The sequence below is a fragment of the Cyanistes caeruleus genome, chromosome Z, assembly GCF_971803275.1.
Source record: "Cyanistes caeruleus chromosome Z, bCyaCae1.hap1.1, whole genome shotgun sequence".
NCBI lineage: Eukaryota > Metazoa > Chordata > Aves > Passeriformes > Paridae > Cyanistes > Cyanistes caeruleus.
This window is the reverse complement of record NC_141732.1, coordinates 28994886-29010873: the sequence shown is the minus strand read 5'-3', so window position 1 is coordinate 29010873 and position 15988 is coordinate 28994886. Positions and strand designations below refer to the sequence as shown.

General features: G+C 44.9%; 2 protein-coding genes across 5 annotated transcripts in view; one reads left to right on the top strand and one right to left on the bottom strand.

The window, feature by feature from the left end:
* LOC111941258 (uncharacterized) overlaps positions 1-6829 on the bottom strand; it is a 33136-nt gene extending 26307 nt beyond the window's left edge. For 2 of the 4 annotated variants that reach the window (XM_086868347.1, XM_086868346.1), the window contains exons 1-2: positions 5812-6749; positions 3344-3457 (exon numbers count right to left, since the gene is read on the bottom strand). In XM_086868347.1, the coding sequence (XP_086724473.1) occupies positions 3344-3397 (54 nt within the window). In that variant the 5' untranslated portion in view covers positions 3398-3457; positions 5812-6749. Of the gene's footprint in view, positions 1-3343; positions 3458-5127 lie in introns of all 4 variants that reach the window. The other 2 variants (XR_002869923.2, XR_002869921.2) reach the window with 2 other exon arrangements.
* A 49-nt stretch (positions 6830-6878) lies between these two features.
* On the top strand, positions 6879-15720 carry LOC111941235 (thioredoxin). Its single transcript, XM_086868348.1, has 5 exons — positions 6879-7078; positions 12906-13010; positions 13483-13542; positions 14068-14133; positions 15498-15720. Exons 1-5 carry the CDS (start codon positions 7055-7057, stop codon positions 15558-15560), a joined length of 318 nt encoding a protein of 105 aa, XP_086724474.1. The 5' UTR covers positions 6879-7054; the 3' UTR covers positions 15561-15720.
* Positions 15721-15988: the final 268 nt, after the last annotated feature.

The following is a 15988-nucleotide window of genomic DNA, read 5'->3' as shown; positions in this document are numbered from 1 at the left end:
ACAGGGAAGAGGGTGAAGCTTAAAGAGAAAGAGAAGCAAAGCAGAACAGCTTTGGGCAGCAGATAGTAAAAAACAACGTTTGTCGTTGGCACTGGTTTGTAATTTGAATGTGATGCAAAGAAGAATGCAGAACTGAACCTTATTCTCACACCCCTTCTCACACACTGCTTCTTGCGGGCAGCACAGCGTGGTCTGCCACAGCAAGCTGCCAAAAGGCACTGGTCTCCTACACATTTGACCAGGAGATCAGAGCCTCTTGATTGAGCAGGCTTGATTCGAGGACACCTGGATGGTGGCAGTCAGATCAAACAGTTCACGACCACAGGAACCTACCTCAGGTGCATAGGGACATTTTTTGGTCTGTGAACAAGATTTGAGAAGGTAGCTAAAGATAATTACAGCTTGTAACTTCTCTGTATTATATAACAAAGCACCTGTGTGTGATGTCAATACTTTTAATGCAAATGTGAGCGTTTGTTCACTGGTAACACACCAACTCAGTGTATTCCATTCACAAACTTGCATTTAAGATGAAGAAAATCAAGAGCACCTGGCAAACTGTGCTAGTAGAAATTGGCTGAGCCCTGTTGATTTCCTGGAAATTCTGATGAAAAGGGTCCTGCCCACACAACAATGAGCAGACTCTTCTCTGGTGGAATATTTACATTAGTCATTTCCAAGAACTAATGGTATTTCAGATAAATTCTAAATCAAAAGCACTGGACCAAATCCCTGGTGAATGGGAATTATGTGTGAAAGTTTTGGTAATAGGGGGCCTGCAGGGGTGGCTTCTGTGAGAAGCTGTTAGAAGCTGCCCCCATGTCAAATGGAGCCAATGCCAGCCGGCTCCAAGATGGACCTACCACTGGCCAAACATGAGCCCATCAGCAAAGGTGTTAGCACATCTGGAGTAAGAGATTTAAGAAGACACCAAGGTCAGTGAAGGAGAAGGGGGAGGAGTGCTCCAGGCACCAGCGCAGAGATTCCTCTGCAGTCTTTGGTGAAGACCACAATATGGCAGTCTCTGCCACTGCAGCCCATGGGAGTTCATGGTAGAGCAGAACCTACAGGACCTGAAGTCTGTGGAGGAATTCATGCCCAGAGCAAGGGAATGTCCAAGGAAGGCTGAGACCCCATGGGAAGCTTATTCTGGAACAGGCTTCTGGCAGAACCTGTGGACCCATAATGTGGACTTCTGACCCTCCAGGGGACCCTGGCTGGAGCAGTCTGTGCCTGATGAATGGCACCCCAAGCAAGGGACCAACACTGGAACAGTTCAGGAAGAACTGCTGCCCATGGGAAGAACCTACACTGAAGAAACTCATGGAGGACTGTCTCCCACGGAAGGCACCCCACGGTGGAGCAGGGTGGGAGTAAGAGTGCTGCCCCACAGAGGAAGGAGTGGCAGAGACGTGTGAGGAACTGACTCACAGTAGCCCCCATTCCCCATCCTCCTGTGCCACTGGAGGCTAGGAGGTAAAGAAAATCAGCAGTGAAGTGGTGCCAGAAGGACGGGAGGGGTGGGGAAAGGTGTTATAATGTTCCTATTTTTCATTATCCTTTTTGTGATTTTAACTGGCAATACATTAATTTCCCCAAGCTGAGGCTATTTTGCCTATGACAAAGCAGTCTATCCTAACTCAACCCACAGGATTTTGCTATAACTTCTCTCCCCTGAACAGTTCAGAAAGAGGAATGATACAGTGGCTTTGGTGGCCAGCCAAGGTCAACCCGCCACACCTGGAAGCAAAACACACACCAACCATTTTGTCCTCTACATAGACACAACATACACATTTACTCTGCATGACCTGCTTCCTCAAAGACATCTCCACATGTGTATCTCCACATGTCCTGAAACACCAGTGCTTGCCTATTATCAGGCCAAATCAGCAGATACTGTCCCCCAAACAAAAAGTTGTGAACATGCACATGTCCCAGAAAAATGAAAATATCTCATTTCCTCTCCAGGAGGACCTCTCTTGGCCTCCCATTCTGCAGATACCCAGCACAAGCACAGCAACCTCAAAGTGCTAAACTTCATCTCCATGCTTTGGCACAGCCTTGAAATTCTCCTTTCCTCTTTGTCCACTGCTGTCCTCAAGGTCAAGAGCCTTGTAATACCCTCCTGCTCCCCAAAGACTCCTGAGTAGCAGCAGGGGACATTTGGCACAGACAGATTCAGCAGTGTTCCCTATGAAAATGAAGGATCCCCTAAAAAAATATGTGGTTCTCTAGGAAAAAAAAAAAAAAAAAAAAAGACACAACATGTCTTGTAGGAGAAATGCAGGTCTGCTTGCTCCAGCCTGCTCTACTACCCAAGGAAGAACAAAGAACAGAGGCTGTGGGCATGGAGGAGGTGCCTGAGTTTGAGACACTTTAGGCAAATACGTAACATGTTTGTCTTGACATGAGACCCAAAGTGCCTCAGTACCAGAAAGCGCAGATGAGCATTTCCACACACATCTGAACACCTCATGTCAGGGTACTTTCCCTTCTGGAGATCTGGAACATGCCATAAATCCAGATAAGCTTACAGAAGCTTTCTTTAAAAAAGAAAAACAAGTTCATTCTAATACAAGTCCCAAAAGCAGCAGCTTCATCAGCTCTGGAGTAATTTTAAATTCTTTTCTCCAAAGAGTTTACTAAAAAATAAGCAAAAATTAGTGCAAGGGAAGTAACATGAATGTTTTCTTGATTCCCAGAAATGCTTTGTCAACCAACATCTCCCCATGTGGCCAAGACCTTTATTCCCCATTTTTTGCCCTCAATTTCTCCTCTCCTTTTTAACCAGACATGCTACACCAAGCATTCAAAAGACTCTGCGCAATTACATCTGCAGTACATCAGCCTGGGAGAGAGAAAGAAGCATCTTTCCTCTGTGACTTATGCTGGCACAACACCAAGCACACCTATCCAATTATTAAACAGTTATTGCACCTTTAATAGGCCAGTTACAAAAGCAAAATCTTCCAGAAGGGCAGGCTGGAAGGAAAGGGAAAGTACAATTAAAGGTTGCAGCTCTGTTGCAGTGTTAGGGCAAGGTGTTACACTCTCAATTTCCATTGTAAGACATTGGCAAATAACCTGGCTTTCCTATAGTAAAATCTGATGCTGCTATGGCTGGAATTGTTGCATCTAGCAGCTTCCTCATTTCTGCAACTGGATGCACTATTTCTTAATGTTGGACATGACTGACCATCTGTGCCCTGGCTGTAGCAGTATTATCCATGTAGCTGTGCCTTTTACTGAATGACACATTTGTGTGATTAGAAGACTTAGCAGTGGTTTTAGGAGACAAAAGTTTGTTTTAGATATGCTTATGGGAGCTTGGAGAGGTTACCTTACAAGAAGTCAGCACAAGCTGCTGGATCTGGTTTCCTGCTCTTTTTTCCATTTCCTTTTTTCTTTCCTTTTTCTCTCTTATTTTCGCTTTTTCTCACTCTCCATTGCATGCCTATGAGGAAATGGAACATGAGTGACTGTTGTGTGCATGAGTCCAAAGCCTGCAAAGAGCAGGTTTTCTGTTGGCTAATGCTTTGCAATGTCGCACTCAGGATGTTGCGCTGCAGACCTCCAGCCTACCTTGGGTCTCACCACTCCATGCCATTTCCTCCATCCACCAACATGCACTGGCACACAAAGAAGGAAAGACAAAGCAAGCTCTAGAAAGCAGATTCATGGCTCCAAAGCCTTTACACTACAGACAGGTAAACAGATCTGGAAAGCCACATGGAGCTGGAGGGGCATCACACCAGGACCATGTGTCACAGCTCTGGCTCATTCATGCAGACGGGACACCCTGATCTACAACCTGCTTCACTGGTCATCCTGTCAGGGATTACTGCTGCCCACCTTTCTTACCCTTCCCACCTCTTCCAGCAGCTCAGAAAGAACTGAAACTGTAAATTGCTCAACCTCCCAAATCTACTGCAGGTCTGACCCTGAGCACACCCTGAGTTCACCTCCAGGTCTGGGTAAAGCTCTTCCCTACTGCTGGTACATGTTGCTCTCACCTAACAGGTGACAGAAATCAGCACATGCAAAGTCCAATTTAAAAGGATGCCTTCCATCACAGGAGCTTTAAAGGAGACTAAACAAGGCAAATTGAATTCCTTACTGGAGGTTTGTGAGAATTGTGGAATAGCATAAGCGCTCGAAAAATACAGTCCTTTTTACTAGCCTACACCTAAGTGGTACTGATTAATTTTCTTGAGGGTGCCTAAATTTAGACCTGCTGACTTCCTCTCCCACACTTTGTCCAGACATCCAAGGAGTGTGGCAAATATATATTTACTTATAATGCATGGGTGGCTCAGGCATTTGTCAATGTCTCCAGACCTTTCTACAATCTAGGGACTGATTTTTGAAGATTACATTGCCTTTCCACTCTGTCCCTCCTCAAGCCTCATTTTCTGACTTTCAGAAGCAAGCCGACACACCTTCTTGTGTGTCTTTAAGTGCTTCCTGGTCCCCTGTCACCCCACATTTGCCAAGAGGCATCTATTGGCCACCATCCTATCCAGTGACTCCTGGGTATGACACATCATATAGCAGTCTGCTGAAGCATGAAATTCACGTGATTTTCAACTTCTCCACAAGTCAACTTGCATATCTTTAACATCCATTCTCCAGCAGCCAGGAGGAGAGAAGTATGTTGCATTTGCATTTGTGAGGAAGGTGGGTGGGGGTGAGGGCACATGAGAAGCTGGGGCCCCTGTGGTTGAGTGACTGTGTACATGGCAGAGCTACAGCAATTTTGAGGTAAACAATGAGACATTCCACAGTTTAAAAAAAAATATATAAGAAAAAAAAGTAAGAAAACAGGGTGTTTTCTGGATGTGTAGATTTTTTTCCCCACTTAGAGGACACATTTTTATTATGTGCCGTCATGATAGTAATTTCTACAGTCTAAGAATGAAGCACAGATCAAATTTATCTCACAATTATATTACTGTCCAGTTATTTTAGGCATCCATGCAACAATCCTACAGCAACATTTTGGACTTCAAACTGCTGTATGCCTAAGCCTATACTTGACTGTGAGCACAGCAGGAGGCAAGTGGCCACACATGGCACCTGAGGAGGGGGACACCTTCTCTTCCAGTTTAGAAAGGCTTTACTCACCTACACTTGCCTAGAGAAAGCTGTTGATTTCTAAGAATTTATTATCTGGGTGGGTTGTTTCCTGCCTTTGCTTGCACTGGCTTCTGCAAGAGCCACGCAATGCTTGGCAGAGGTGGAGCATCCTGGAGCTGGACTTCGAAGGTATGCTGGGCTTCTTGTAATTTTATCCTGCCAGGCAGCAGGTTGCAGAGCAAGGTGCCTTGCTGATGAGGAATTCCTACTTTCTCTTGAGCCAGCAGCAGCAGCTGCACTCCCCAAAGCAGCACAGGGCACATGTACCAACTGTGTCTGTCAGCCAAAGGACACACAGACACAAGGGCAGCAGGGACCAGCTGGAGGAAGTTGGAAGAAAATATGAAAGACAACAGAAACCACCAGGCCTTCACGGTGCTGTTTCTCACCCACAGGCATCCTGGCTCCTCTAATATTTTTTTTTTTCCAAAGGGAAAAAGGGGATACTTATGGTATCCAACAGGCAGGGGAAGAAACAGGGACAGTAGCACCCGAAGTGTTTCAGGCAGATAAATACCAGGTATGGAAAGAGCTAGACAGGAGGTAGCTGACTGTGGTGCAACTAAAGCTGAGCAAAAGGGATGCAACTAAAGGGCCAGGAAAGAGCTTTCTAGTTCTGCTGCTGTAGTATACCTCACACTTAATATACTTCCAAAATAAAGAATTACTTACACCGTTCTCACTACAAGCAAAGCAACATTAAGAGGGCACATCTTGTTGGGATAAGCTGGTACCTGCATCCAAACCAAACTGTCTTCTGTTTTCTTATTCTTTTTAAGGAAGAAGTGTTTTTTTTATACAGGACTTGCACTAAGTCTTCCCATCCTCTGCTCAGCTGTATCCCAGAGGAAACCTTTCACAGCCTGGTAACCCAGCTGCTGAAACCTGCAGAAACAGCCCATTCGTGACACACCTGGCACCAGTATCCCAAATCCTAACCTTTCCTGTGTCCCGTGCAGTGGGAGCTGGAGTCAGCAACCTCCAGAGTCCAACATTAAATCCTACCAGCCCAACAGAAGAGGAGGGCTGTGGCAGACCTGTGGTGGGCAGCGGCACAGGATGTGGTGAAACAAAGGATGTCTCCAAAACACAGAGAAATAAACAAGACAAATGGGAGCCTAAGGTTCCGCCAGAGTCTCCTCGGATGGGTCGGCTGAGTTGTTTTCGTGAGGAGTCTTTCTGGTCCTGGCTGAGTCCCTCCGTGAGGGGAGCTACGGGAGGCGCTCAGTGTTTACCCCGGGCAAGCACCGCTGGCGTCGGAGCCTTCTGCGCTGCAGAGAGGCCCGCATCCCAGAGAAACGGCGCCACTCCGTGCTTTTGCTGGTGGGAAGGAGAGCAACAAGGGGCAAAAAGGAAGAAAAAGTATTTCTGTGACTTATTCCAGCCTTCCAGCTTTGCAGTAGCCCCGCTCTGCCCGCATTACGGGCAACACCAACTCCCTTTCTCGTAAGGCGAGCAAACCGCGGCGTCAGACAGAGCCGCTCCGCGGGGGGAAGCTGGGGGGGAGGCCGAGCACTTCCTGCTCATCATTACACAGCACTTTTCCAGCCTTCCTGGGCTTTCCTTTCTTCCGCTGCGGCTGCCGCTTCCCCCCGGCAGCCGTCTGGGACGCCCTCTCGGGGCCCGGCCGGGGCTGCGCGGGGCGGGGCTTCGCCGGCTCCCCTCAGCAGCACCCCAGCGACCCCGGGCCGCGGCGGCGCCGTGGGCGGGGGCGCGCGGGGAGCGGCAGGAGGCGGGTCGGACCTTGCGCATGCGCGGCGCGGCGAGGTGCTGGCCATAAAAGGGCGGCTGGGGCGGCGCGGGAGCAGCGCTGGGACGGCGGGCGGTAAGAGGGGAAGCCGAGCCGAGCTCAGTATCGAATCCCTTGGCTTCTTGACTTTACGCCACCGATCCTCCTTTCCCAGCCGCCGCCGCCATGGTGAAGATCGTGGGTAGCTTGGTGAGTCCGATGGGCGAGGCGGCCATGTCCTTTGGCCGTGAGAGGCGCGGACGGCGGGACGAGCATCACTTCCCGGCGGTCGGGCGAGCGGGGAGGGAGCGCTGCCGGGGGCAGCTTGGCAGGCGGGGGGTCCTGCTCGGGCTTTCCTGGGCTCCCGAGAGGCCTTGGCCTGCGGGAGATGGCGGGTGAGAGCCCGTCTGCTGCCCGGGCAGGCGGAGCCTGCTTCACCCATGCGGCGGGAACGGGGGAAGCCGCGCGGAGGGCTCGGTCGGACCAGAGGGAGGGACAAATAACAGCGCGACCTGAGGCTGCGGGGAGTCGCAATGAGCAGGGGGTGATGCAATGTCACGTTATTACAAGTTGCTGCTCATCGGACTTAAAGTCTTAAGGAAAAAGTGTGGTTTCTCAAGCGGATAACAGGGTACTACAGCGACAGGAGAAGACACAGTCTTAAATTGCGTCAGGGGAGATTTAGGTTGGACATTAGGAGGAATTTCTTAAAATACAGCGTGATTAGGCTTCGCAGCGAGGCAGTTGAGTCACTGTCCCCGCAGATGTTTTAAGAAGAACTGGACGTGGCACTGAGTGCCGTGGTGTGGTTGACAGCATGGTGTTGGGTCACAGGTTGGAGACGATGATCTCGGAGGCCTTTTCCAACCTAACTGATTTTGTGATACAGTACCCTAATTTGGTAGTCCCGATTTGCTTCATGTACTGCTAGTGTGTAGGGGAAGCCACCAGGTGGTTTTCTTAGAGTTTGGCATAAGTTCTGTTGCATTTTTGGGCAGGATATAATGGAAAAGTTCATCCATTCTTGACTTGAAAGGAATTGCTATAGCCCATTCCCTGTACTTAGCAGGAGTTGCTGGCCTAAGAAGTATTTCATTTTTTATGTTGCTGTCTGACATATTCACAACCCTAATGCAGCACATCGCTGTTCGGGTGATTCTGTGAATGCAAACGCATCTTTGGCTCTGAGATACAGAATAGTCATAAAGCCTAGACCAACACATGGAGAATACCCTGCTGGTGAGGAAATAGTATGTGGTCTTGTGCACAGCAGCTGATGTGGTTGATAGACAACAATAGAATATTTGTTAGCTGTAACTTAGGAACGCAAGTCTGGAGAAATATTCTTCATGCAAACTTAGCAAGCTCTTCATTTCAGGAAAAATCCTGTTGGGCTAGTCTCATCTTTTGAACTTGAAATTTGGTGCAAGTATCACTTTAATCTCATTTTGAGGCGTCTACAAGTGATGCTGTGTGGGCATCCTGTAAGGCTCCAAAACGTCATTCAACAAGGTCTTTAGCAGGGCTTGCAGTTGTTCTTGCCTAACTCTGAGTTAGACACAGGGGAGAGATACCCACAAGATATTCTCAAGAGGTCAAAACAACAAAAAAGGCTTTACTGGCAACTTTAGAAAATTAGAGAACTTTGGCAAAGGTTTAGTGCAAAAATTCAGTCAACACAGAACATTTCTCAAAGCATGAATTTAGCCCATTCAGCTTAGCAAACTCTAAGCCTGTTTGACTTCAAGATAAAAATTCTGAGAAGAGGGAATTAGAAGAAGAAAAAGACAGAAAGGACATAAAGGGCACATATAGCTATACTGCTGTAGGGCACACCCAGCTAACTGCTGGATCCCAGCGGTGTTCAGCTGATAAAAATTCCAAGAGGAGGTAGGTCAAAACATACGCTAGCAGCCTGTTTGGCCTTAAATACCCCTTGCCGCTAGTGTGCCGGTGATCAATGGACACTGTGTGTCTGCGATACAGGCTCTAGGGATGCCCCCGTGCTCCAGTGTGGGGCACTGCACTGCCCCTCACCAAAGCAAGGCCTGACCTGCCCCTTCCCCCCACCACACATTTGCACCCCAAAATGTTTCAAAACCTCAGTCTTTAAAGTCTCAAACACATCCAAGTTTGTTTTCTAGGCTGTGGTTTTCTACAGTCAGTTCACTTTTTAAATGAAAAGCATGTCAGACCTCTCCCACTGGACTGCAAAAAGTGTTGGCTTGTGATACATAAATATACAAGCTAACACTTGTGACCAGAGCTCAAAATCCGGTGAATGCAGGCAGCTCCTTAAGCTGAATGAAATGACTTACCATTCATATCCTGGAGAAAGAATGGTATGTGAATGTAATTCTGCTTTGCATCTCTTCCCGCTTCTCTGTTTGTGGTGGCACAGGAGAGGCAAACTTTTGGTGTAAGATCTGAGGTTCCTTACACACAGGAACAGATTAAACGTTGTTTAATCAAGACAAACCTGGCTCTGGAGGAAGAGTCTGTTCTAAGTTAGCTAGGCTTCCACTATCCTGGCTGTGAATTTTGATTAATAGTCTGCTGTAGTTAAAGCAAACTTTTGTTACTCATCCATGGCGAGTGTGGACTCAACAGTCATGCTGACAATAGCATTTTAACGTCAGTGGCACACAGAGTATTCAAGCACAATGCAGCTAGGATTTCTGGATTAATTCCGATTTTCTGTAGCAGAGGTTTGTATTTTTCTCTGATACAAAGGGCCAGACCCATTCTTGCACTGTCTGCAAGAGCTTCAATGAGTGAGAGCTAGCTCGATGTGGCCCTTCTCCCTGCACACCTTTTCAGAAACAGAGTAGCTTCTGAAGAATGGCTACTTTCAGGATGCTTGACTGATCCCTCTGTAGTACCTGCTGTAGCGCAGAAGGAGCGGTATTTTGTCCCTTCTGTAGTGGCTTTGAGGTGAGTGACCAGTGTAATTTGTAAGAGGGTTTGACTATGGGATGTCATTTTATAGCCAAAGCTAATGGGTTGTATAGAGTTAAAAAGCTGGGGCTGCCAAAGCTTTCCTCTTGATTCTAGCTGCCTCTCCTGTTATTTTAGTTAAAGAAAATGCTGGAAATTTGCAGCTTTTGCTGTAAGTGATAATTCAAGAAGTGGTGTGTGCTAGGGAGTTTAGGCAGTTGAACCTTTGGTCTGCTAGCTTCTGGATTTAAAAAAAAAACTCACTAAATTAAACAGTAACCATTGGCAGTCAGCTGATGACTGGGCAAGTTCAAGGGTGACTTGATACTTACTGAAAAGAATGTTTACAACCAAACTTTAATCAAATCTGCCAGATAGTGTGGACCTATCTTATCTATTGCTGAGAGCAGCAGACTCCTTTTAGCACCATCTGTGGCCGGCAGCCTCCTTTCTGAAGCACTGCCTGGTGCTGGGAACCTCTGAGGCACACTGGACGTTTTCATTATTAGAGCTTCTTACTTGGCCCTTGGGAACAGATGCCTGCTACCAATGTGTTTGTTGAAGGTAGCATGCCCTTTTCTGATGGACAACAATACAAGTAAAATGAGATCTTGTGTGTGTTCAGGAAGGTTGTAATTAAATGTTTAAGAAAAACAAACAAACAGAAACAAATGCTGCAGAGAACAAACCAATATTGACCAGCATACTAGCTGAGGTTTCTCTCTGTGGGCTGCTACCTGGAGAAAATTCTGTTTAACAAAGTTGGAGTATGGTCTTAGAGCATGACAAAATAGCCTTTTGATGGGAGGTTCCCCTTCTGGTAATAGAGATTATTTAGTTTTTTTATAAAAAACCTTGTCACTTTACAGTTAACATGAAATACAACTAGTGAAGTCAGTCAGACAGACCAAGCAGCTTGTTTTTTGTTTTGTTTCTGCTACTGTTTTCCTTCCTCCAGGGAAATTAAGCTCACTAGAAAAACTTCCATAACCTCACACTAGTTTGATATTTTTTAAATTGCAGAGGTAAGACCTTTGGACCCAGCATCTCTTTTCACTGTCCTGCAGCAATTTTGGCTGATAGTGGAGATGATTTTCAGGGTAACACCTGATTTGTAGTCAGGACCAGGTCACCAGTGGAGAATGGTATATGTGACCAGATGTAATTATGATGCTGTCCCACTTTCCCTTTGTTCTGTGCAATAGCAAACCTGAGGTGTGTGGCCATATGATGAACACATTCCAGGGCTGGGCCTCCTTTTGCAGAATACAGTAGTTATGTAGCTGGACAGGACACTTAGGGGTTAAAAGAGGATGATCTAACTGGCAGCTGTGGGAAGTGGAATCAATAGTGTGGTGATGCTACCGTGCAGAGGTCTGGGAAGCTATACCAAAAATCAGCAGTAGAGTTTCAAGGCCAAAAGGAGTGAGGCTCAACTGAGGAACTTGCTGTATAAGTAAGTGCTGGAAGGGAACAGAGAGTGTGAATTGCTGTAATGTACAGGGACATTAAACATTGCTGGTGGGAATGGGCACAGGAATCCATATTATGTCAGTACAGGAGCAGGGGAATGTAGGGAAATAGGAAAACTTAATAGTTTCTACCTCTTTCAGAATGAGAGTAGGTGGTGTGGAGTGTTACTATGGGTCTTGTAGCAGAGTAGACTGTGACTGTCCAAGATGCAAGAATGGAAAAACCAGCATGGATGCTGTGCCTCTGAAGAGAGCTACGTGGGGAGGGAAAACATCTGTTAACAGAGAGATGTAATGCTGAGTCTATTTGAAGTTATAGGAAGCTGTAAAGACTTTCACAAAGGATTATACATACTCATGATTATACATTCTCTCATGAGAATGCTCATGAGAGCAGGATCTCTGATTGCTTTTTATATGTATTCATGTCCAGTCTGACTTTTGGCTCCTCACCTGCCTGGCATTCTTTAGCTTACTAAAGTCAAGTCGCAACTTACTGTGGCTGATTGCAGAAGCAGGTATCAGTTAGTTAACTCCTGCACTGCAAAACCAACCCCTGCCCTATCTGGCAGTAACCATACTGCTTTCAGTCAGCTTTTGCTGACAGGACTCCAGCACTTTGCTCCATTAAGTTGAGGGGGTACTAAAGCAGCTATCTTTTGACACTTATACTAACAGCTATCCTGAAGCTTGATTGACAAGACAACAGAGTTGAAAATTATTGAAGTGGTTTGTACTTTCTTTGACAAAGATAGTGTCAGGAAGTAGGTGATCAGCACCTTCTGTGTCTGCCTGAAATATTTGTTTGCCTTTTCTTAGCATCCAAGTATTTATTTCTTTTAATATCTTTCAGTTCTATTAAAGCATTCACTTTTTAGCCAGCAAAAATGAGTAATGGTATGTAAGGATGTTTAGTTCCGAGAAATATTGTCCACAGATGATTCGTGTGACTAAGTGCAACACACAGACTTGAAAACTCCAAATAAGCATTGAATATTTACTTGTGTAGTCTGTTTGTGTAGCATTGCTTTGGCTAATAATGTCAAATGTGGGTTCACTTGGTAAAATAACAGTGCTGTGAGGTTGCTTTAGAATAAAACACACAATACCATTTTAATATTAGCTATTGATTGGAAAAGTCACCAGAGTGGAGGACTTTACAAAGGTTTGTGTCTGTCCTTTTCAAATTCTGTAGAGGAATGTGTATCCCAGAGGAAAATGAAAGTCTTTGTGCCAAGACAGAGACAAGAATATGGATTATAAAAAAACTCTAAGGATCATATATTGGGGATAACAAAGAGCTGTCAGAGTTGAGCATCATAACTGAAGAATTTCTAGCTTGCTTCCACAATTCAGTGAGCTTGACTGAACGTTGTTGTTTTCTAATTGGTGAGTCATAAGACATTGACTGCTTCTAGCACCAATGAAAACAATTCATACTTAACCACTTACATGATGGTACAAATAACCCAGTCAAGTGTTTAAGACTTGCCATAATGACTAGTGTATTAGTTCTGAGAGCAAGCCAGCATTGGGATTAGTCTTATATCATTTAGGAAAGGAGGGGGGAAATCATCAATGTGTTCCAAAAATTCAAAAAAGTTTTTTGGTTTTGTTTTTTTTTTTAGGTTGAATTTGAGGAAGAACTGAAATCTGCTGGTGAGAAGCTTATAGTAGTTGATTTCTCTGCCACATGGTGTGGACCCTGCAAAATGATCAAGCCCTTTTTCCACGTAAGTAGTTTTTCTGGATATATTTCTGCATTAAATTGTATATAAATTTTTGTGTTGCTTGACAGTAACATGGAGTTCCTTTTCGCTTATGTGGTTACCAGCATTTTCTGGAAAAGTGAGAAGTTGCAGAAGTATCTATTTTTAAGACTACCAAGTGAAATAGACTGACTGTTGATATAGTTGGAAACTATATGTGGTTTAGCTTTTGTCCTGATGCTTACATGCATTTCAGGTCTATAGAGACCTGCCGGTTGCATTGCCTCAAGAAGTGGGATGCACAGAGGAAACAATGCTTATCCTTCTGTACAATCAGCAGCAGAACAGAGAATTTTTTCCCTGGTAGTAAAATAGCTGCTTTAAGACAACAAAGCATGTTTTGCTAGCAGTTTAAGCAGCAGTTTATATCAACATATATTTTCAGGAAGCTTTCCTGGAACACTGTAACTGCATAGTTCTTTTTATTTCTTTCCAGAGTTTGTGTGAGAAGTATGGTGATGTGGTGTTCATAGAAATTGATGTGGATGATGCCCAGGTAAGGTCTGGGGTGGTGCTGAGGGAGGACAGCTAAGGACTTTGACACAAGTGGCAGACAAGAATTCAAAATGTCTTCACACATACTGAAACAGAACAAGAGTTTACTTCCAACTAAAAATTGAAATACAGGGATTTAGCTGGAAAGAATTATTTTTTTCTCAGGGGATAAACATATCACATGGAAGCACAAGAGTTGTCATAGGGCTCTTGAGTCTTACAACCAGACATCTGTTTTGATGCAGAGGTCTATTTGTTTTTTTCCGAACACAGAGTACAGGTTAAGGTTTTTGCTATTGCATGAATTAAATGAATGAATTGAGGAAGGGATCTTTAAGGCTTACTTCAGGGAGATGTTAACATTGCACTAGTTTTGGTAGTGGTGGACTAGCAAAAGTGCTTTTGCTTTATCTTGAGCAGTAGTGGCTTTACCCTGTCACCTAAACAGAAGTCAGCTAGAGTGGGTTCTGTATTTAACATCCTTAAGAATATGCCCAGTTGAAGATTTTTTTTTTGTCTCTTCCAGGATGTTGCTTCACACTGTGATGTGAAGTGCATGCCAACGTTCCAGTTCTACAAGAATGGAAAGAAGGTAGGCTCTGTTTTTGGTACTGGAGCAGGCAAGCTAAACACTTGAAAGAAGATTGGGAGTGTTGGACTACTTAGTCTGCTTTCTCTTGATTATGTCTCTGTGGTACCACTAGCATTAAGACACTCCTGAGAGCAAGCAAGTTCATCTTAGTACTGTACCAAATGTAGCCGGCAGTTCACTGGTGATGCAGACTGGGTTGTTCACAGGTAGTGAACTGAGTTAGTTACAGGTCAGGCTCACAGACAGTTTCATGAGAGATAGTGGGGTGAGATGTCTGTGTTAAGACTGCTGGTCTATCTGCCTAGCACTCTGCTATTTACTTGGTCAGTGTTTATTATCTGGATGCAGCTTGTGCTCAAGCAGAGACATAACTATAGGTGTCTATGGAATCCTACCCAAACAGAAGTCTCTAACCTGGTTGAGGTTACTGTTGGAGGACTGAACAGAACTCTTGTGTCTGCTCTGCCAAGGGATGGATGAGATGGGATACAGATTGTCAGAGCACAATCTTGGAGCTCAGCTCAGCTGACTGTGGTCTGCCTGTGCAGGGTAGTTTGAGTACTCTCTGCCTGAACTTGCGGAGCTGAGTGTGTTGTCTTAGGCTTTTAGTTTGCTAGGCAAGGTGAAGGTAGGCTTTTCTAAAGGAAAACAATGCTTGGGTGTAAGTTTCTGTGGTTGAAGGTGATGGAATTTCACCTTGGATAGTTGAGTGACTTTCAGTATGGGGTCACTATGAACCTTTGACAGTTTTGTTAGGGTGAACTTTTGCAACTTCATGATGTTATTGGAAGAATTGTAATCACAGTGCTACAGTCAATGTGTGGCTTTTTGTACCAAGCAAGCAGTTTCATGGCCTGTAGCGTAGTCTGCTCTGTACCTTGCACCCCTGGCAATACAGGAGGACAGAGCTGCTGTTTTTTGAGACAGTAGATGAATGTTGCCTCTGTCTTTCTAGCTGTAAATTGCAACAACAGTTCTTACAGGAGAAGCTGGGCACAGGGGTAGGTCATTTGGAACATTCCTTCCAGAATTTGATTGGTAGAGTCCTGAGCAACTTCAGGTAACTTTGAGCTGCCTCTGATATGTGGGCACCTTCAGAGTCTCTTCAAGAGAGAGACTCTTTTTGAGTCTTATATTGATTCGGGATCAATGGTAAGTGAAATTTGATATCTTTTGTCTCAACTTTTGCATGAGTTAAGTGGGAAATAAATACATGAACATCTGCAAAATATTTACTGTTTTGACGGTGGGAAAAATTTTAGTTTTTAGCAGAATTGAATAGGTGTGTATGTGACTGGATGCTATGCAACTAATGTTAACAAGCATTGAATGCAAGAGTTCTAAAAACCAATCTCTCTTTACAGGTGCAGGAGTTCTCTGGGGCCAATAAAGAGAAGCTGGAAGAGACTATTAAAAGTCTAGTCTAATCTCCAGCCATGAAGACATTGAAGCATGACAGCTTTGGCTAAATTACAGCCTGCAACTTTTCTACTTAAAATAAACAAACTAAACAAGCTAGCTAGATTAAGTGGTGGAAACTATCTTCTTGGTCCATGTATATGAGTAAAATAAAGTATAAACTCTTCACTTTTGGATATTGCTGTGTGTTTAACAAAAATATTAAGAATTTCATGATGTCAGGTGAGTGTCAGGTTTTGCTGTGTTAAGGAGTACTGTCTGTATACAAAGACTTGTCAAAGGCAACCTCATCTATTGTTGGCTTGGGATAGCCATGACAGTTGCTTCAGGAGGGGTCTGCTGTCACCATATTGAGATGGTAGTCACCAGGATATAATCTGGTTTACAAATACAGAAAGAGGAGTTGGAGAAAAATGGGTAGTCACTGGGTGGGATA

Excerpts from the sequence above, each read along its gene's own strand:
- LOC111941235 (XM_086868348.1), top strand. The coding sequence starts at position 7,055 with ATGGTGAAGATCGTGGGTAGCTTG. Across the intron at positions 13,011-13,482 it reads TGATCAAGCCCTTTTTCCAC|AGTTTGTGTGAGAAGTATGG; the intron begins GTAAGTAGTTTT and ends ATTTCTTTCCAG. Across the intron at positions 13,543-14,067 it reads TTGATGTGGATGATGCCCAG|GATGTTGCTTCACACTGTGA; the intron begins GTAAGGTCTGGG and ends TGTCTCTTCCAG.